The sequence below is a fragment of the Canis aureus genome, chromosome 7 (genome assembly GCF_053574225.1).
Source record: "Canis aureus isolate CA01 chromosome 7, VMU_Caureus_v.1.0, whole genome shotgun sequence".
Classification (NCBI taxonomy): domain Eukaryota; kingdom Metazoa; phylum Chordata; class Mammalia; order Carnivora; family Canidae; genus Canis; species Canis aureus.
In genome coordinates this window covers 4,713,492-4,735,915 of record NC_135617.1, presented here as the reverse complement: position 1 = coordinate 4,735,915, position 22,424 = coordinate 4,713,492, and the positions used below count along the sequence as shown (strand labels likewise).

At 35.9% G+C, this 22,424-nt stretch overlaps 1 protein-coding gene across 5 annotated transcripts in view; it reads right to left on the bottom strand.

The window, feature by feature from the left end:
- The window catches only part of REV3L (REV3 like, DNA directed polymerase zeta catalytic subunit), a 177,305-nt gene that overhangs the window by 8,915 nt on the left and 145,966 nt on the right, over positions 1-22,424 (bottom strand). For 4 of the 5 annotated variants that reach the window (XM_077902752.1, XM_077902750.1, XM_077902751.1 and 1 more), the window contains 5 exons: positions 12,533-12,642; positions 7,078-7,192; positions 2,825-2,962; positions 900-1,090; positions 3-249 (listed from right to left, as the gene is read on the bottom strand). In XM_077902752.1, the coding sequence (XP_077758878.1) occupies positions 3-249; positions 900-1,090; positions 2,825-2,962; positions 7,078-7,192; positions 12,533-12,642 (801 nt within the window). Of the gene's footprint in view, positions 1-2; positions 250-899; positions 1,091-2,824; positions 2,963-7,077; positions 7,193-12,532; positions 12,643-22,424 lie in introns of those variants that run through there. The other variant, XR_013382816.1, reaches the window with a different exon arrangement.

Sequence of the window (22,424 nt, the reverse complement as noted above, 5' to 3'; positions counted from 1 at the left end):
ACCCTTGGTAATTCATGATACCAGTTGAAGACATCAATACCAATAAGTGAGAAGATTCTTGCCAGGGGTGGCAGGATTTGCTTGGTGATGTAGTAAGTGGCATTCAGTCTCAGAGTCGGGTCCTGCAGCACTTCCACTGGGCGCCTCACTAGCTGGATAAGTGGTACTCCGGGGGTCCCATAAATGATGACGTATGGCACTCGCTCTCCAACTCGAGGCTCAGAGCGCCGATCGTAAGTAAGCATTTTCCTATTTAAATTCACATAAATATTCACTCAAAAACTATTATAAAGGCATCTTACCAGAAAATTAAGAAACAATTATGAAACCATGAGAGTACAAGGAGTACCTTGAAGTTAGAGTTACAACTTTTCTGAGGCCTCTATGCACTTGACTTAGCACCAAGCAGACACAAGAGCTTCAAATTTACTCTGTAAGTCATTGCTACTTGAAAAACAGTAAGAGGTGCCAGATATCAACTAGCTTAAAATGTTTTCTATCTCCTAAGAGGAAGAACTATCATAAATAGTTCTTAAATTTTAAGAACTTTAACTATCATAAATTTTAGCTGGTTAAATGATCTGATTTTAGAATGATATCATCTAAGTGCTTTGGTAGACCCACATTAAAGACTAACTGGTGATTTTGATGTGGATAAACAATTCAAGCTCTGTTCCAGATTATGATTTCACCGAATATAGTTTCTCAAGGGAAGCCCAGAAGAGGAGTTCCTTTTTCTTCTTTGGAGTTTAAAAAGTATGGGAGAGCTTTAATTTATCTTTAGTGAGGCTTCTTCTGGACAGGTGAAGAAACTATGAACTAGCTGTCTTTACATCTATTCCAAACCATTCAGAATCCTAGGTAGGTACTGAGAGTGGTGCTGTTGTGTGCATCATTACCTTGTAAGTTCAAGGGCTGGCACACAAGCTCCAGGTTTATAAGAGGAACTTCCTCTGTATTCCTTGGCAAAGATAAAATCTTGGATGCTGGCTTTTCCTTCCAGAAGTTTCATACATTGTCGCTGAACATACTGTTTAATTAAACTTATATCTCTTGTTTCAAATAGCAGCTTTAGAGAACGCTCAAGTATCTTAAAAAAAAAAAGGATACGCTCATAAAAATATCGCCTAGTACATTTCATCATTATTATATTTTCTTTTTTTTTTTAATTTTTATTTTTATTTATTTATGATAGTCACAGAGAGAGAGAGAGAGGCAGAAACACAGGCAGAGGGAGAAGCAGGCTCCATGCACTGGGAGGCCGATGTGGGATTCGATCCCGGGTCTCCAGGATCGCGCCCTGGGCCAAAGGCAGGCGCCAAACCGCTGCGCCACCCAGGGATCCCTCATTATTATATTTTCAATTATGTAACTACTGGGTAATTTGCCCATCTACCTAAACAATTGGCTATTTATAGTAACTGGATAATAAAAATTAAAGTATTTTGGAGATCTCATATAGTTTGCTATTTCTAAAAATAGAATATCATGTAGTTTGAGGAACATATCAAAATAACATGCAAATAAAACATTTGCTAGGTAAAGTGTAACATGAAACACTTAAGCACAAGAAGCCAGACATAATTACATGTAGTGTTTTTTTTTTTTTTTTGGCCTGTTATAGACTCAGGTGGACAGACAAAAGTTTAAGTGTCATATCACCAAGCAATCAAAATCAGCCTTTTGCTTTTTCATAGTGTCAATAAGTATGTATTAGTTACAATGGAATTTTCTTTTTTTTAAGAAGATTTTATTTATTTATTCATGAAAGACACAGACACAGGCAGAGGGAGAAGCAGGCTCCATGCAGGGAACCTGATGTGGGACTCGATCCCAGGTTTCCAGGATCACACCCTGAATTGAAGGCAGCGCTAAACGGCTGAGCCACCAGGGCTGCCCTGTGATGGAATTTTCTATGCTAGAAATGTTTCTACTAGTAAATGACCGACATACAGTGGATATATGTAGTGGATTGAATTAAATTAGTTCTAAGTGAAAGTTCTATATCTTATGAATACCAATACATATTTACTCATTTAGTTTTGCTAATTTGGCTTAAGTATGATTCCACCCTCGGAGAAAGAATGCATTGGATGATATCTCTTCCAGAAACTAGTATTAAATAATATTTCAAATTCACATAACATTATATATATATATACACACACATATATATATAAATAGCATAATATACTGACACTGACAACAATCTATTGTGCTTTTTATACCCTTATAAAACTCAGTGTGTAGAGTACTGTTTCATTTATACTACTTATTTTTGGTTTATTATAGAAGGAATCTGGGCCTGAATAGAGAAAAAGTATAAAATATGGTTAAAATCACTGTGGTTGAGAAATTTAGGTAATTTATGGTACTACTGTTCAGAAATCCTTCTAACTAGTATTTAATCATTCAAGTAAATAAAATTTCAGTTTATCTAGAATGGATTACTTATAAAATTATTCTGTCCCTAGATTCTTTATCCTGCTCCCTAGGTTTTGAGTGTTGTTATATGATAACATATTATCATCTCCAGGTGATAGATCAGAAATTCTTATCAAGTTCATGTGTTATTTTTTAGTAATCGTGATAAAAAGTAAGGCGTGGGAAGAAGTCAGAAACTAAGGACTAAAATCAAGTAAGTTGTTTTCATTAGTAAGGAAATTTTCACAAATCATCCATATAGTTCCTCCGATAGTTATACATAGTCACTGAGGCTGCGGGGGGGGGGGGGGGGGGGCACCGTGATGTGTGCTTAAGGATTTTCACCAGATTCCTTAGCTACTTATTTCTTAAAGATGAAAACAAGATAAATAAAATTTACCTTAGAAACAGCAGGGCAGGAATCTCTTCTGACTGTTTCTATTCCTTTTGCATCAAATACCGGGTCCTTTTGATCCAGTGTTTCATACATGTAACCCACATACCTCTTTTTTGTTTGTAAGACACAGGGCAAATATACCTGCAATGGATTAACAAAATGCCTCTCAATAACCATTTTCCCCTACCATGGATATCTTATTTTTATGTCTTTTTCTCTCTTTAACCAAATATTAATTACACACAAAATGAGTTGTCTTTACTTTCTAACCACTCCACTCCTTTGTATGCACTACCAAATTTTGCCCCTGCTGTAGCTGGCACTGTTCTCTCAAAAGCCATCAATCGTATCTATTTAAACAATTGAATTACTTCAACACCTACATATTTAAAAGTTTTAAGTACAAAATTAAAGTTATAAGAGAATATACAATGAAAAGCCCTGGTCCTCCTACCTCTACTTTCCTGTCCTGGAGGCATCCTCTATTCTTGATTTCCTGTGTACCCTTCCAGAGATACTTATTTTTTTTTTTTTTTTCTCTTTTTTTTTTATTGGTGTTCAATTTACTAACATACAGAATAACACCCAGTGCCCGTCACCCATTCACTCCCACCCCCCGCCCTCCTCCCCTTCTACCACCCCTAGTTCGTTTCCCAGAGTTAGCAGTCTTTACGTTCTGTCTCCCTTTCTGATATTTCCCACACATTTCTTCTCCCTTCCACTATTATTTATATTCCCCAAATGAATGAGAACATATAATGTTTGTCCTTCTCCGACTGACTTACTTCACTCAGCTCCAGAGATACTTATACACATAATGGCAGCTTACATTATATATCATTCTGTACTTTGCTTATTTAACTTAATAATAATGTATGTTGGTGAGCATCCCATCCTAGTACAGAAAGCTAAGTTTATTTTGTAGATACACAGTAGTCAATTATGGGAGGGTACTGAAATTTATTTAACTAGTTACTAGAACTGTGGGTCATTTAGGATGTTTCCAATCTTTTGGCATTATAAATAGTGTTCCAGTGAACAACACTGCATGGATTAATCTACTGGATAAGTTTCTAGATTAATCGTTGTGTGCCCTCCATCCTCTTAATGCTACCAAATCGGTCCTTTCCTCTGTCCCCAAGCTTTATCAATAATTGCACTAAATGTAAAGAGTCTAAACATCCCAATTAAAAAGCAGAAGTGATCAGATTGGATCTGATCAAAAGGTGAGACACAGCAATAAACTACTAAAAGTACACTTTAAATGTAAGGACATAGAAAGGTTAGAAATAAAAATGGAAGAAGATACACATGCTAATACTAATCAAAGCAAAGCTAGAGTGGTTATATTAATACCAAAAAAAGCAGATTTCAAGAAAAATATCAAAGATACAAGTATCAATTTATCAAGAAGATAATCCTGAATGTGTATATACTTAATAAGAAAACTTCAAAATGTATGAAATAAAAATTGGCAGGATAACAAGGAAGAAACATGGAAATCCATGATTATACACTTAGAGACTTTAGCACCTCTTAGAAATTGACAGAAAATCATTAAGAAGGCTTCAATACCACCACTACTAACCTAAGTGACAGTTATAGGACATTTCAATAAGCAGAATATAGATAGCTTTTAAGGTCACCGGGGAATATTCACTAAGGCCATAGGCTGGACCAAAGGACAAATTTCAATAAACTTAAAAGCATTAAAATCATAGAGTGTGTTTTTTGACCACAATGGAATTAAATTAGAAATAGTAACAAAAAGATTTCTAGAATATCCTTAAATGTTTGGAACTTAACACAATTCTAAATGACATGTAAGTCTTTATCATTGAAACAAATGAATAATGAAAATACAAGATACCAAAATTCGAAGCTAAAGTAGTATTTAGAAGGAAATGTGTATCTTAAAATACTTACATTAAAAATATTTAATATCAATAATTCAAACTTCTAAATTAAGAAGACAGGAAAAGAAAAGCACTAAACCCAAAGTAAGTAAAAGGAAAGAAATAGTAAGGAATGGAAATTAATGAAATGGTTCTTCAAAAAAGTTCAGTAAATGGATAAACCTCTATCTAGATGATCAAGGAAAAAAGAAAAAACAAATTATCAATATTAAAACTGAAAGGAGGGATGTCACTAAAGATCTTATAGATCTCAAAATCACAGTAAGCATATATAAATAATTCATGCCACTAAATCTGATAACCTAGGAGAAATGGACAAATTCCTTTGAACAACTGCAAGTTATCAAAACTGGCCTAAGAAAATCTGAATATTTCAATATATATTAAAGATGTTTAATTTGTCATTAAAAATTTATGCCCTCCACTCCCAATAAAATGTCAGGACCAGAGAGCTTCATTGGTAAATTCCATCAACCATTTAAGAAAGAAATAATTGTATTAACCTTACATACATGGAAGCATTTCCAACTCATTTTATGAAACTAGTTTTTTTTTTTTTTTTTGGTCCCAAAGCCAGCAAGAAAAAAACTACAGACCAATATTCATCATGAACATATAAAGCTTAATCCTTAACTGTTTATTTTTTAAATAAATGTTTATTTTCTTTAAGAAGTTTTGCAGTTTTGCTTTTATGTTAAGGTCTATGATCTGTATTTCAGGTACATTTTCATGTCTGGTGTTATTTTCTAAGCATGTCATGCTCTTCACTTTGCTAGATGGGTTGAGTGTCCAAGGCACGTTGCCTATACTTCTAGGACAGCACTCATTCTGTTTTCTAGCTGTTCTCCCCGTCTCTGCACCAATTAGAATGCTCACTCTTCAAGGCAGATACCATATCCAGTCCTCCAAACACAATTCTTGCTTCAAAGTAGGTATTTTTACCCTTTTCACACCTGTTCTCTTAAATTAACCACTTTAAACTCCTACTCATCCTTCTTTCTCAATCCCTTGAGTTGTCCTTTATTTTCCCTAGTTGAGGCTATACAGGTTGCATCCTATCTTGAGATTCTCCTCTTCCTAATCCATCTTGTATACCACTGTGGGGCCAGTCCTCCCCACACAGCTTTGATCATGTCATGCTCTTGTTTGATAAACTTTTCTTAATCAAGTTTAAATACTTTAGCTTGGTATTCAAGACACACTCCCTGTACTCTATGTTCCCATATTATACTTTTCCAACTCCATATTCTCCTACATACCATTTTCTTCTATGCAGAATGACTGCAGCCCCATTGCTGCCTACTGAAATTCTATTTTCTGAGGCACAGTGCAATATTACCTCCTATATAGTTTCCTCATCCAGCCCAGGAGGACTTTTATTTGTGCTCTTACAGTGTTTAGGGAGACTGCTCTCATAAGACTTCTGTAAGTTAAAAATAAAAGAGTCTAATCTTTCCTTTTAGGCTACTGGCTCTTAGAGAGTGGGACTGGGTCTTATGCTTCTTTGCATGGTGCACCTCTCCTAGCATAATATCTTTTATATAGAAAGAACTAAATACATATTTGATATCTAAAGTAAAGTGAAAAATCTAAGGTCCTTATGGCAGACCGTATTGTCCAAAGAAATAATATCTGCCATCTTACATGGTCTTAACAAGTGTGACTCTGACATTCTTCCCATTAAGAGATGGGAGTCTATGTTCTCTCTTAAATCTAGACAGGCTATGTGACTTTGGGACAAGGTCATAAAAAGCAAAACAGCTTTTGTCTGTTTTTCTTTGGGATGCTCATTCCTGGAACTCAGTCCCATAATGCTATGAGGAAGAACACATGTCCCAGGGAAAGACCAGTCAGTGTAGGCGTCCCAGCTGACAGCCTTAGATGATGTGCCAAAGAGGAGCCAGCATCAACCCCTAGACATTAGAGTGAGCAAAGCTTTGGGTGATTTCAGCCATTAGCTGTTGGTTGGATCACCTTCATTCAACCTTTAAGTTTTCCTAGCTAAGGACCTAGGCATTGTGGAGCAACGCCAGCTATGCAGCACCCTTTCTGAATTCCTGACCCATAAAATCTTTAAGCATAATAAAAAGGGTAACTGTTTTACACCATTAAGTTTGGGTGTGGTCTGTTACACAGTTACAGTCAACTGGAACAACCTTTTTCTTTACAGACATTACTAAAAAATTTTTGAGAAAATTGCACAAGACTAAGGGAAAATAATTTAACACCTTGTAGACCCATATACTGTTATTGATTCTAAAAATGTATTGTGCAAGTACAAAATCTCTAGAAGGTATGTGAATTTTATGTGCTTACTAGCATTTATTACATTTCTCTTACCTTTTCAAACTTCAATTTCACTGGTTTAGGATTGGTAGCAGTTACAGCTTCAGCAATTTCCTGACCAATCTTAAAAGACTGCTCCTTAGTGGCTCCTTTCAGTAGCACAAACATACTAAGAGGATTAAAAACAAGGAAGTCATTGTAACAAAAAATTTCATCAAGAGTAACTTTTCTGGCTAATAGTCTAATACCAAAGAACTTTACCCCCCTTACTCTTCCTTATTAAGTTGCTTTCTAGTTTTACTACACTTTCCTTGTATATCTTATTACAGATCTTTAACACATCTAACATTTCTAGTTTGGCTACCACAGATCAGCTCAGCTATCAGAGCTGCCAAAAAGGTCTTGGAGTGATTCCTAGACAATAATGGCTTCATAGAACATAAAATTACATCAGTCATAAAATAAGAGAGAATGTGATTATAAAGATTACTTGTGATATGGGAGGAAATTTCCTTCTAGAACCACCCAGCTTAAAAAAGACACACATATATTTTGTAATATATGTTCACTGAAGAAATGCTAGAAAACATAAAGAGCAATAACCACCTAATCTTATCATTCAGAAAAAAGGTACTACAAACCTTTCTGGGTATACCTGTAAATCTCTTCTCATTTGGGATCACAGATCATTATTGTTGGATAACTTTCTCCTTTCATTTAATTGTACATCTTAACACATTCCCATGTCACTTAGTTCTTTTACATTATTTTAACAGTAGTACTATATTTCAATGTATGGGTAGATTATAATTTAACTAAACTTCCATCATTGAAATTTGGTTAAATTCTTTTGCTAAATATTTCATATATGATAATTTGGCATACCTCTCCTAGCATAATATCTTTTATATAGAAAGAACTTACATTGTATGCTTAGAACAAATTTCTATCAGTGAAATTTCTGGGTAAATGGTATACACTAAAAATATTTTTTGAAAGATATGGTCAATCTGGTTTTCAGAAACATTATTTCTAATGTACAATTCCAACGGCAGTATATGCAGGTCAACAATGAAGGATTTCTAATATAAATAAAAACCTGCAATACAAAAAATAAAACAAAAAACAATAAAAACCCCAATAAAAACAAAATACCAGGACACCTGGTTAGCTCAGTGGTTGAATGTCTGCCTTTGGCTCAGGACGTGATCCCGGGGTCCTTGGATTGAGTCCCACATCAGGCTCCCTGCAGGGAACCTGCTTTTCTCCCTCTATGTCTCTGACTCTCTCTCTCTCTGTGTCTCATCAATCAATCAATCTTACCCCCCCAAAAAAAAGCAACAACAAAAAAAAATACACCACAAAACCAAAAAACTAAAGCACTGGGCATTTTTCTCTAACATAATCTAGTTAACTTTATAATAGCACAATCTGTGACTAACAGAGATAATGGTCAATAAATATATTTTAAAAAGGGAGATTATAAAGTTGATCTTCACATATAATTTTTTTGTAAATTTTATTTATTTGGAGAGAGAGAGAGAGAGAGAGAGGGAGGGAGGGAGGGAGGAAGGAAGGGCAGAGAGGGAAAGAAAAATCTCAGGCAGACTCCACACTGAGCTGAAATCAAGAGTCAGATGTTTAACTGACTGAGCCACCCAAGTGCCCCTTCACTTATAATTTTAATGGAAAGATATTAAATAGTAGAAATGAAAAATATTTTGAAACATGACCTTAAGATTCTTGTTCCTAGTCTTGGGGCCACATAAACCAATCTCATATTTCTTAAATGTTTTTATATTGGACCTTAAATCTCATTTGGATGGTTTCTTTGGAAAAGCTCTTGCTTTGTCAATACTGAAGATAGTATTTAGAGTCTGATATGAAAAGCGTAAGAAAAATGAATATTTATTCAGTATTAAGATCTTTAAAATAAAACTGGTCTTAATCTAAATTTTAATATACTCTGAAACACTTGAAGCTTTCTATAATATTTTTTTGTTAGGCCCATCTGATTTTATCAATAAAGCTTTATTTTTAAAATAGATTTAAAATCTCCTTTTGAAAGATTTTCAAAAATCAACTTTGCTGAGATATAATTTGCATATAATAAAATGAATACATCTTAAGTGTACAGTTTCATGCTGACAAATGCACAGACTTGTTACGGGCTGCACTGGGTCCCCCTAAAATTCATATGCTGAAGCCCTAACCCCAGTACCTCAGAATCCAAGTATACTTGGAGATAGGACCTTCAAAGAGGTGATTAAGTTAAAAGGAGGCTCTAAGTTAGGTGGTTAGGATGAGCCTACTGTTACTGGTGTTATAAATAGGGAATATCTGAATATACAAAAGAACACCAGGCATGCTCATGAACAAAGGAAAGGTCATGTGAGGACACAGAAAGAAGGTGACCACCTGCAAGCTAAACAGAGAGGCTTCAAGAGAAACCGTATTTCCCAACACTTGATCTTGAACTTCAAGCCTCTAGAACTATGAGAAAGTAAATTTCTGTTGTTTAAGCCACTAAATCTATGATAGCCTTAAAAAACTAAGGAAATTTTCATCACCCCCCCAAAATTCCCCTGTACTCTTTTGTAATAGTTCTCCACTCCTGGCCACAGGCAACAGAAGACCTGCTTTTCGTTACTATAGATTAGGTGTTTTTTTCCCCCCTCTAAGAATTTCATATTAATGGAACCATACAGTGTGTACTCTCTTATGTCTGGCTTCTTTCAGCATATTTTTGAGATTCATCTATGTTGCTGAAGTAACAGTAACTGATTCCTTTTTTATTGCTGAGTAGTATTCCATTGTATAGATATGCCATGTTTGTTTATTCATTCACCCTTTGGTGGAAATTTGTATTGTTTGTGGTTTTGGACTATTATAAATAAAGCTGCAATAAACATTTGTATCAAGTCTTTGTGTGGACCTAAATTTAAATTTCATTTAGGTAACTATCCAGGAGTAGAATTGTTAAGTCATATGCTAAGGGTATGTTTGATTTGAGATATAACTACCAAACTTTTGTTTTTTTAAAAGATCACTATGCTTAAAATGGTCAGGCATAGTGATGATGAAGACACTTTGAAATTAAAGTTCCTATGTACACATTTTTATTTCTAGGACAGGAGAAACTAAGCTGTGGTAATAGAAATCAGGTAAGTGGTTGCCTGGTGGTAGGCAATTAAAGTGAGGGACTGTGAAAGGGTAGATGGAACTTTCTACATTGATAAAAATGTTCTGCACCCTAACTGAGGTGGTGACTGGTCAAATAGATCTATACATGTGTATACTGAACTATGTATACACTGTGCATTTTCTTTTTAAAAATAGTGCATTTTTTTGTTCAAAATTATACTTCGATGGAGTTGAGAGCTTAAAAATTATTATTATAGGGTATATATATGAGATTTTACCCAGTAGTTAGTGGGTTTCAGTCCATCTATGTTGTTTTGGCCAGTTTTATTTTAGCTAAGCTTCAAGACAGGTGGCCAAGACTAAGGGAAGGTCACTTAACAGAATGGAGGTGATTAGCCTACAAAAAGAGAAAAATGTTTTAAAGTGAGTTTGTCACTGGTGCTTTTAATCTAGTTAAATAACATTTATCTTTGTGTTGGGAGATTCAAGTATACATATAGAACAGTGACTGTCACATGGCAGGAGGTGAATGGGGCTATTAGAATAACTTAGGAGGCCTTTCTCAATTATACTCAGATGAATTTCCCAAGAGATTCTTTTTCAAAAAATAATTTTAAAAATTTGAGTACAGTTGACCCAAGAGATTCTAGAGAACTCTAGATGATGGGAAATCATATTCCATTAGGGAGCAATAAATATAATTGCGAAGCACTATTGTATAAAATAATTGTTTGAACCACTAATTAATAATACTGTAATAACTTTTTAGGTGACAACTGGTAGCTACACTTATCATGGTGAACATTTTACAATGGATATAATTGTCAGATCACTGCATTGTACACCAGAAGCTAATACTGTATGTCAATTATATTTTAATAAAAAATATTTAATTGAAAAAAAGAATTCAGTGTGTTTATTATACTTTCTAAATGGACAATAATGCATAACTGCTTTAGAAAGAGCAACACTCTTCAAACACTAATTTTGACGTTTTCGTAACTGATTTCCCTTAGCTAGACCTCAAGATTCATAAAATTAGCAGTCATGAAATTGGAGGGAGGCAATGGTCATTCACCATCATCTATCGGATTTCCTTCATTCTGATCAGAGAGGCTAAGTGATTTGTTAATGACCATACAATCAGGAGTACAGCTAGAAAAGAGAATTCAGATCGCCTCTCAGTTAAGAACTTTTCACTTTACTAAGCATTATTATTCCTGAAGCAGTGTTTCTCAAACTTTTATTGTCTTCTCAAAGGAAAAGTTAAAAGTAATTTAATAAGAGAAAATAATTACTAAGGATTAAAAAATATTGTTGGATGGGGTTGAACTCTGTGGGGCCCAAACACATTGTACTATTTAAGTTTTGCTTCCTAGGAACCAATTTGTACCCTATTAGTGATACTGTTCCTATTGATAATGCAAGTTCTAGAGTGACTTGCCATCATACAGTATATTTCAATAAACATTTGTTGAATGAATCAGATAGTGAATGGACAGCAAAAGCTCGAATACTGTGAACACATTTCTTTGATTAGAATCAAAATACCTATGGATTCTGACAATGAGAAAGTACTAGCTAGGAATAAAAAAAGCACTAAGTATTGATTTATGGCATCACTGCTGACTAGTTGGATGATTTTAGACAAGTTTCTTGTCTGGGGAATCTGCTTTTAGGCAACACCTGAGAATGTGTCTCTGATGGTCTTTCCCAACAATGTGAAAACTGCTGACCTGAATAGCACCAGAGTTCTCTTCAGTTCTGACATTCTGTGAGTTTGTGTTTTTTGGTTTGAATTCTTAAAGATCTGTTTTTGTTTTTGTTTTTTTTAAGATTCTATTTATTTATCTGAGAGAGAGGGTGAGTGCCAAAGTGGCAGGAGAGGAGCAGACAGCGGGACAGCAGACTCCATGATGAGGGTGGAGTCTTATACGGGGCATGATCTCATGACCCTGAGATCATGAGCTGAGCCGAAGTCAGTAATTGACTGAGCCACCCAGGTGTCCCTGAATTTTTCAAGATCTTAAAGGCTAGACAGCTAAACAAACTAACTACAATCAGAATCATGCCAACTTAACTTAAAAGCGGTTTCTTTAAAGACTAGACTCTTGTGTATACAGTATTTTTGCAGATTGTTATCTACCTGGCTACCTACAGGGATGCCACAGGAATCTCTACAAGTCTGTGGCTCAGGACACTTAAATTTTCTGTTAATTCAGGACTTGTGCTAATTCTGATCACAAAATCGTAAGGACTGGGAAGGACTTAAGGAGAATTCTGTTTTTAGGAAAGATTACCCTTAAGCCGTTTGAAACACTGGAATGAGCATCTGAAGAGATTCCCAAAGCAGAAAGTTCATTACCTGTCAGTATCTCCATATACAACCCTAGCGCCCCATTTCTTGGTATCATTCACCAGTTTAATAGCTCGCTCCAAGGTCTCTCTGGCTTTGTGAACAATACTATCACCAACCTGTTGGTACAAACACATCGGAAGTAATTTCTTAACATAGCTTAGTATAAATCAATAGGTTTTAACATAGAATACTTAATTTTCATTACTAAATATTCCTAAAAATGAAACAAAGAGAAAAGGATGTAAAAAAGAAAACAAAACAATCTTCTGTGTCATTCTTTCTATAAGGACTCAAGAAGAAAATAAGGTATAGAATTAAAAAAAAATTTTACTTATTTGACAGAGAGAGTGAGTACAAGCAAGGGGAGCAGCAGAGGCAGAGGGAGAAGCAGGCTCCCCATGGAGCAGGGAGCCCAACATGAGACTTGATCCCAGAACCCCAGATGCATAACTGACTGAGCCACCCAGGCATCTTAAGGTAAAGAATTTAAAGAAAGGAACCTATCAATACACAGACTCGTCTGTCAGTGTATTAGTAAGTAAAACAGATTGCACTTTACACAAGGTACGCAGCTTTGGGGCACCTGGGTGGCTCAGTTGGTTAAGTGTCTGCCTTCAGCTCAGGTCATGACCCTAAGGTCCTGGGACTAAGCCCCACTTCAGACTCCACACTCTGTGGGGAGCCTACTTCTCCCCTCTATCTCTGCTTCCCTCTCTCTGTCTCTCATGAATAAATAAATAAAATCTAAAATAAAAACCCACCAAAAGCAAAACAAGGTACAAAGCTTCATTTGATTCCTGGAAGAATAAGCCTTGTTTATTCAAGGACTTCTTTATATGCCTTTATAATCAATTAGCCAGGAAATTGTTCCATGTATGTGCTTGAGTGTGTGTATGCATATCTTAAAAAAATTTTTTGTAGTGTTATACATTTCTTCAGTTATCATAAAAGTCAATGTCTGAACTTCAATCTCAATGATTGGTTATATATAATTTTTAGGTAATACAGAATACAAGGAAAAATGTATCATTATATGATGGAAAATCAAGTGTTCAATTTATTTATTTATTAAAAAGATTTTATTTATTGATTTATGAGAGACACAGAGAGAGCGAGAGAGAGGCAGAGACACAGGCAGAGGGAGAAGTAGGCCCCATGCAGGGAGCCCGATGAGGGACACGATCCTGGGTCTCCAGGATCAGGCCCAGGGCCGAAGGCAAGCGCTAAACCGCCGAGCCATCCAGGGATCCCTCAAGTGTTCAATTTAAATTAAGTAGCAGATATATGTCTAACAAGGATACCTTTTTTTTTTTTTTTAAGTGATCTCTCCACCCAACATGGGGCCTGAACTCAAGCTCGAGTTGCATGCTTCACCAACTGAGCCAGCTAGGTGCCCCTAACAAGGGTACTTTCATTAGTGATTAGTGAAACAAAGATCATGTCATAAGCTAACAAAAAAGATAGTAGATCTTGACAAATATGACAAACTAATTATATTTTATAGTTAAGTAAAGATACCAGCATAGGACTGCTGCTTCATTTATTAAACTCATAAAAGCTAAGGGTTTGGGAAAATTGCCCTTTGGCATAAATGGAGCTTTCCTTTAAAAATTTTAAAATAAGAATCATGCATTTTTGTGTTAAGAAGCAAACAATAGTAACAATTATCCTCCTTTTACTATGAAATTTGAATCACCTGAATTAAATGTAGGATTGAATATGTGTTTTAAAGGCTATTTATAGCTGCTTTTAAAAGGAAATATTAAATGAACAAAAGACTAAATGGTAGCAGAAATGTAATTTGGGTATTAAGAAAATCCTGAGGGGCGCCTGGGTGGCTCAGTGGTTGAGCGTCTGCCTTGGCTCAAGTTGTGATCCCAGGATCATGGGAATGAGTCCTGCATTGGGTTCCCCACAGGGAGCCTGCTTCTGCCTCTGCTCATGTTTCTACCTCTGTGCGTCTCTCATGAATAAATAAATAAAATCTTAAAAAAAAAAAAAGATAACCTTGAGAATATGAACTATATCCTGAGATTTTTTAAAAATCATGTTATCTAGTTGAAATTCAAGTTTGAATGAAAGATTCAATGTCATCTGTTGCATTTATTTATTTATTTATTTATTTAGTCACAGAGAGAGAGAGAGAGAGAGGGGCAGAGACACAGGCAGAGGGAGAAGCAGGCTCCATGCACCGGGAGCCCGACATGGGATTCGATCCCGGGTCTCCAGGATCGCGCCCTGGGCCAAAGGCAGGCGCTAAACCGCTGCGCCACGCAGGGATCCCTGTTGCCACTTTCAAAACAAGATAAACTTTAAAATATATGCTGGCAAATAGCTGGAAGGGTGAGCCATCTAGTGTCAGAGTCAAATATGCTTTGAGACATACACATGCTGATCCTAAATGTCTGCCTCCCACTGCCTACTCTGGCCTATTTTAATTACACTGAAGAGTCTGAATTCTTGCAGCTGCCCGCAAGACCTTGCAGGGCCAAGGAGTCAGCAGCAGGAGGGGGAAGAGGGAAGGAAGGAAGGAGTGGTAATTAAAAGTGATTCTGCTACTTTGTGCCAGATGGTTCCAGTTTGAACATTACAAACGTTACAGGGCTAAGAGGATTTAAAAAAAAAAAAAAAGGAAAATAACTGGGCTTTACAGTTTAGTTGGGATCCTGAAAAGTTATAATGAGAAAAATATTTAAGGTGAAAATTCCCTGAAGAGGAGTGTTGGCAAGGATGTGGAAAAAAGGGAACCCTTGTTACCAATGGTGGGACTGCAAACTGGTGTAGCCACTACAGAGAACAATGTGGAGGTTCCTCAAAAAATTAAAAACAGAAATACCAAGTGATCCAGCAATTCCACTACTGGGTATATATCTGATGGAAATGAAAACAATACCTGTAAATGATATCTGCACCCCTAGGTTCACTGCAGCATTATTTACAATAGCCAAGACGTGGAAGCAACCTAAGTGTGTACTGACAGATGAATGGATAAAGAAAATGTGGTGTATATACAGCTGACTCTTGAACACAGGCTTGAGCTGTATGGGTCCCCTTATATGTGGGTTTTTCCAATAAATACTATATGGTATTGAAAATATATTTTCTTTTATTTTAGTAACATTTTCATTTTTCTAACTTAATTTTAAGAATACCACACATAATACACATGACATACAAAATATGTGTTGTTTATGTTATCATTAAGACTACTGGACTATTTGTAGTTAAATTTTGGAGAATCAACAGTTATTCATGGATTTTTTGACTCCATAGGGGGTCAGTGCCACCAACCCCTGCATTCTCCAAGTTCATGTTTTTATCTTTTCACACCTGAGTGTCCTTTGCAGAGCAGAAAATTATTTTTTTATTTTTTATTTTTTTTATGATAGTCACAGAGAGAGAGAGAGAGGCAGAGACACAGGCAGAGGGAGAAGCAGACTCCATGCACCGGGAGCCCGACGTGGGAATCGATCCCGGGTCTCCAGGATCGCGCCTGGGCCAAAGGCAGGCGCCAAACCGCTGCGCCACCCAGGGATCCCGAGCAGAAAATTATTTTAATGAAGTTCAGCTTATCAATCTTTTCTTTTATACACTGTACCTTTGGCATTGCACCTAAAAAGCCATTACCAAATTCAAGATCATCTAGATTTTTTCCTGTTTTTTCTAGAAGTTTTATATTTATAGTTTTGTGTTTTATATTTAGTTCTGTGATCCAATTTGAGTTAATATTTGTGACGGGTATAAGGTCTGTGTCTAGATTCTCTTTCTTGTTTGTGGATATCCTAGCACCATTTATTGAAAAAACCTTTTTCTATCTTCACTACATCATATTGCTTTTGCTCCTCTGTTAAAGATCAGATGACTGTATTTATGTGGGTCTACTTCTGTAATCTCTACTCTATTTATCTATAAATAGATCCACTAATCTATTTATCTGCTCTTTGGCCAATACTACACACTACCTTGATTCGTGTAGCTTTATAATAAGTCTTAAAGTCAGGTACTGTTAGTCCTATGAGTTTATTCTTCAAAATTATCTTGTCTATTCTAGACCTTTTACCTCTTCATGTAAACTTTAAAATCAGTTAGTCAATATCCATAAAATAACTTGCTGGTATTTTGACTAGGATTGCATTCAATTTATACATCAAATTGATATGAACTGACATCTTGACAATACAGAGTCTTCTTATCTATCAACATGGAATATTTTTCCTTTTATTTAGCTCTTCTTGCATTTCTTTCACTAGTTGTGTCATTTTCCTCAGAGATCTCATACATACTTTGTTAGATTTATACTGAAGTATTTCATTTTGGGGGGTACTTAATATAAATGGTGTTACATTTTTAATTTCAAGTTTCATTTGTTCATTGCTGGTATACAGGAAAGTGACTGACTTCTGTTGTACTAACCCTGTATTCTGCAACCCTGCTATAACTGCTTATTAGGTTTAGGATTTTTTGTTAATTCTTTTGGATTTTCTACATAGAAAATTATGCCATATATAACAAAGATAGTTTTATTTCTTCCTTCCCAATCTGTATACCTTTTAAGTCCTTTATTTGTCTTACTGCATTAGCTTCCAGTTCTTTTTTTTTTTTAATTTTATTTATTTATGATAGGCACACAGTGAGAGAGAGAGAGGGGCAGAGACACAGGCAGAGGGAGAAGCAGGCTCCATGCACCGGGAGCCCAACGTGGGATTCGATCCTGGGTCTCCAGGATCGCGCCCTGGGCCAAAGGCAGGTGCTAAACCGCTGCGCCACCCAGGGATCCCCTAGCTTCCAGTTCTTCTATGATGCTGAAAATCAGTGGTGGTGAGAGGGGTCATTCCTGCCTTGTTCCCAACCTCAGTGGGAAAGCTTCAAGGTTTTCATAGCTAAGTATGATATTAGCTGTAAGCTTGTGGGGTTTTGTTTTGTTTTTTGTTTTTTTGTATATTCTTTATAAAGCTGAGAAAGTTCCTCTCTTCCTAGTTTACTGAAGGTTTTTATGATTGGATTTTGTCAAATGCTTTCTCTGTATCTGTTGTTATGATCATGTAGCTTTTCTTTTCAAGATTTTATTTACTTATTCATTAGAGAGAGAGAGAGAGAGAGAGAGAGAGAGAGAGAGAGAGAGATAGGAGATGCAGGCTCCATGCAAGGAGCCTGCCTGATATGGAACTCGATCCTGGGACTCTGGGATCACATCCTGAGCCAAAGGCAGATGCTCAATCGCTGAGCCACCCAGGTGTCCCTCATGTAGCTTTTATTACTTAGCCTGTGTATGATGTGTTGGAACTCACTAGTTGATTTTTGAATGTTTTATCAGCCTTGCATGCCTGGGATAAACCCCACTTGGTTGTGGTATATAATTGTTTTTATACATTGCTGGATTTGAGTTGCTAACATTCGTTAAAAATTTTTACAGCTATGTTCATGAGAGATACTGGTGTCTGGTTTTCTTGTAATGTCTTTGGTTTTGGTATTAGGATTATGCTGGCCTCACAAAATGTGTTAGAAAGTATTCCTTCTGGATCCCTGGGTGGCGCAGTGGTTTGGTGCCTGCCTTTGGCCCAGGGCACGATCCTGGAGACCCAGGATCGAGTCCCACATCGGGCTCCCGGTGCATGGAGCCTGCTTCTCCCTCTGCCTGTGTCTCTGCCTCTCTCTCTCTCTCTCTCTCTCTCTCTCTCTGTGACTATCATAAATAAATAAATAAATTAGTTAAAAAAAAAAAAGTATTCCTTCTGCTTCTATTTTCTGAAAGAGATTGTAGAGAACTGGTAAAATTTTTTCCATTAAATGTTTGGTAGAATTTACCAGTAAACCCATCTGGGTCTGGTACCTTCTATTTTGGAAGGTTATTAATTTAATTTCTTTAAGAGATATAAGCCTATTCAGACTCTTTCTGTGTAAGTTTTGACAGATTACAACTTTTAAATAATTGGTCATTTCATCTAGGATATCAAATTTGTGTTTGTAGTATCCTTGGATTGTCTTTCTAATGTTCATGGGACCTAAAGTGATGTCTCTTCTTTCATTTCTGATATTAGCAATTTGTGTCCTCTTTCTTCTTTTTCTTAGGCTGGCTGAAGGCTTATTGATTTTATTAAGTCTTTTCAAAGAACTAGCTTTGGGGTTCTTTGATTTTCTCACTTGATTTGTTTGCAATTTCATTGATTTCTGATACATTTTTTAAAAAAGATTTATTTATTTATTCATGAGAGACACAGACTGAGAGAGACAGGCAGAGGGAGAAGCAGGCTCCTTGCAGGGAATCTGATGCGGGACTCGATCGCAGATCCCAGGATCACGACCTGAGCCAAGGGCAGGTGCCCAACTAGTGAACCACCCAGGCATCCTGATTTCTGATATAATTTTTATTATTACTTTTCTTCAGTTCACTTTGGATTTAATTTATTGTTTTTCTAGTTTTCTAAGGTGGAAGCTTAGATAATTAGTTTTAGATTTTTTTTTCTAATAACGGATTCAATATTATAAATTTCCCTCAAGGGCTACTTTTGCTGATTCCCACAAACTGTGATAAGTTGTGTTTTCCTTTAGTTAAAAATATTAAAAAAATTTTTTTCTTTGACCCATGTGTTATTTAGAGATGTGGTGTTTAATCTCTAAACATGTGGGGATTTTCCAGCTCTTTCTGTTACTGATACCTAGTTTAATTGTACTGTGATTTAAGAGTAGACATTATATGATTTATGTTCTTTTAAATTTGTTAAGGTGTGTCTTATGACCCAGAATGTGGTCTGTCTTGGTGCATATTCCATGTGAGCTTGAGAAGAATGCATATTTGGGTGTTGTATGAAGCAGTCTATAAGTGCCCACTATATTCAGTTGGTTATGCTGTTGAGTTAAACTTCATTCTTATTAGTTTTTTTTCCTACATGTTGTCCTTTTTGTTATTTTTGTTTTCCACTCTTTTTCTGCCTTTTGTGGTTTTCATTTTTTGATAGGATTCCATTTTCTCTTTCTTACACATCAATTATTTTTATTTCTCTTTTTACAAAAGTGGTTGCCTTAGATTTTGCAATATACATTTACTTTCAATATATCACTTTTTTTTTTGAGAATCAAGATTGTGTTTTATTGCCAAGGACCTTTGGATTTTTCTCTGGGCTTTGTTTGAAATGGTTAAAATAACCTCATTAAAATAGCTATGTTAAACTATTAAATTATTAAATAAACATGAAACCAAATTGTATTTTAGGAGAAGCTGTCAGCAAACAAATACCTAGTGAGTTAAATGTTGAGTTGACTTTTTTTTTTTTTTTTTGGTTTAAAACAGTAATTTATTTCACTTATAATTCTGAGTAAATTGTGCTGGGTTCTGATGAGTAGTTTTTTCTTTGCTTTGTTTTGGCCTTGGAATATACCACTTTCAAATACTACACTAGTCCACAGTAGTGCAAGTACTTTATAATAATGAAATAATCCAAATTCCTCCCAACCCTTTTGTCATTTCTATCATTCATTTTACTCATACATAAGCATACATATAATCAAATACATTGTTGTTATTATTTTCAAAGATATTGTTATCTGTTAGATTAGTTAAGAATAAGAAAAATAAGTGTTTATTTTGACTTCACTATTGTGTTTTTTTAATATAGATCTGAGTTTCTCACCTATCATTTTCCTTCCCTCTAAAGAATTTCTTATAACATTTCTTGCAAGGCAGGTCTATCACCAACAAATTCCCTCAATTTTTGTCTGAGAAAGTCTTCATTTCTCCTTCACTTTTGGACAATAATTTTTTAGGGTATGGATTTCTAAGCTGGAGTGTTTTTCTCTCAACACTTTAAATATTTACTACATTCTCTTCTTGCATGTTTCAGAGGAAAAGTTGGTTATAATTTTTTTTATAAAGATTTTATTTATTCATGACAGAGAGAGACAGAGAGAGAGAGAGACAGAGAGAGAGACAGAGGGAGAAGCAGGCTCCAAGCAGGGAGCCTGATGTGGGACTCGATCCGGGGTCTCCAGGATTACACCCTGGGCTGAAGGTGGCGCTAAACCGGTGGGCCACCGGGGCTGCCCTGGTTGTAAATCTTAATCTATGCTTCTGTACAGGCAAGATGTTTTATCCCCTGTCTTCTTTTAGGATTTTTATTTTACTATTGATTTTCTGTATTATGAAAATGAGCATTTATCCTGTTTGGTGTTCTTTGAATTCCTGGATCTATGGTGTCTGACATTAATTTGGGGAAATTCTCAGTCACTACTGTGTCAAATATTTTTTGTTCCTTTCTTACTTCTCCTTCTGGAATCCCTAACTGCTATATGTAATAGCAATTTCTGTAGTTGCTCCAGGGTTAGGACATTCTGTCCTTTTTTCAGTCTTTTTTTCTCTTTGCTTTTCAGTTTTATCAGTTTTGATTGAGATTTCTTCAAATTCAGAGATTCTTTTCTCAGCCATACCTAATCTACCAATAATAAGCCTATCAAAGACATTCTTCATTTCTGTTGAAGTGTTTTTGATATCTAGCATATTTCTTTTTGGTTCTTTCTTAGTGTCTGCGTGTCTCTGTTTGCATTGCCCATCAGTTCTTGCATGGGTGTGTGTACTTGATCCATTTAGAGCTCTTAGCATCCTTTTGTTTTTGTTTTAGAGTTCTTAGCATTCTAATAGTTGTTTTAAATTTGCGGTTTGAGAATTCCAACATCCCTGTCACATCTAAGTTTGGTTCTGATGCTTGTTCTGTCTCTTCAAATTCTGTTTTTTGGTTTTCGGTATGTCTTATAATTTTTGTTTTTTTTTGGATAGCTGAATATGATGTATCAGATAAAAAGGACTACTATATATAGGTCTTTAAATGGTGGTAATCTGTGGAGGGAGGGGAAGTATTCTATAGCTCAATGAGTAGGTCTTGTTCTTTCAGTCAAACTGTATCTCTGTGGACTGGGGACTTTGCATGTGCTTCTGGTTTTCTCCCATTTTTGGTGGGACAGGATGTTAGAGTGGGCTGGCATATTCCCCTTCCTTCACACAGAAGACAAGAGTACTTGGAGCTGGGTATTTTCTTCCTCTCAGGTTAGTTAGGCTCCAGTTAAATAGTTGTGCCTGAAGGCAGATCTTGTTAAGAAAAGAATGCTCTGGTGTATTTCAAAGTGGCTCCTTTCCCCTCCCTGTGCCAGAAGCACAAGGGAATTTCTCTCCTGTGGGAGAAAACCTGTAAGAACCTGGTTGAGCTCCTAGAGGTAAAATTCACAAAACTGTGGAGGTCCTGATGACTGGATGCCCTGGAGTCTTAATCTCTCAGACTTATCCAAAGTGAATTTCCAGCAATTCATCAGTTATAGTTCAGATTTCCTGAACAACATGGTTCCTGCAGAGGTTTGTGCTCTTGGGTTTCTGTTCTTGTGAATTGTGATTGCTTGTATTTACCTGTTGGACTCTTCAATTTTGGGGGTAGTGGTTTGCCCTGTGACCTCATTTCTAAAGAAGAGTTGTTGGATTTTTCAGTATGTTCAGCTTTTTACTTGCGGAAAAAAAGTGGAAACTTTGAGCTTCTTACATGCTATACAGGTATTTATAGTTTATTCTGCCCATTATGTGCTGCGTGGGGACTTTATCCTTCCATTGCTTTCCCCTTTTGAACTACTACGAATAAAATGGTATAACATGTTCTGGCTTTCATTTGGCATAAAAAGATCACCAATAAAACAAGTCTACTCTATTCTCAATCACTAGGTAAGTTACTGTATTTCTTTGTCACACTATATTGTATTCATGTTAAATTAACGCCCTAATTTAGTAAATAGCAAAAATTAGTCTTATTCTGTGAAAAATGTCTTTCAATTACAACTACCTCTGCAAAGGTTTCGCTTTATATCTATTGTACATTAGTAAACATGGAATGTTTGGTCATTCTGACATTTGTAGAGGCCAACCTAA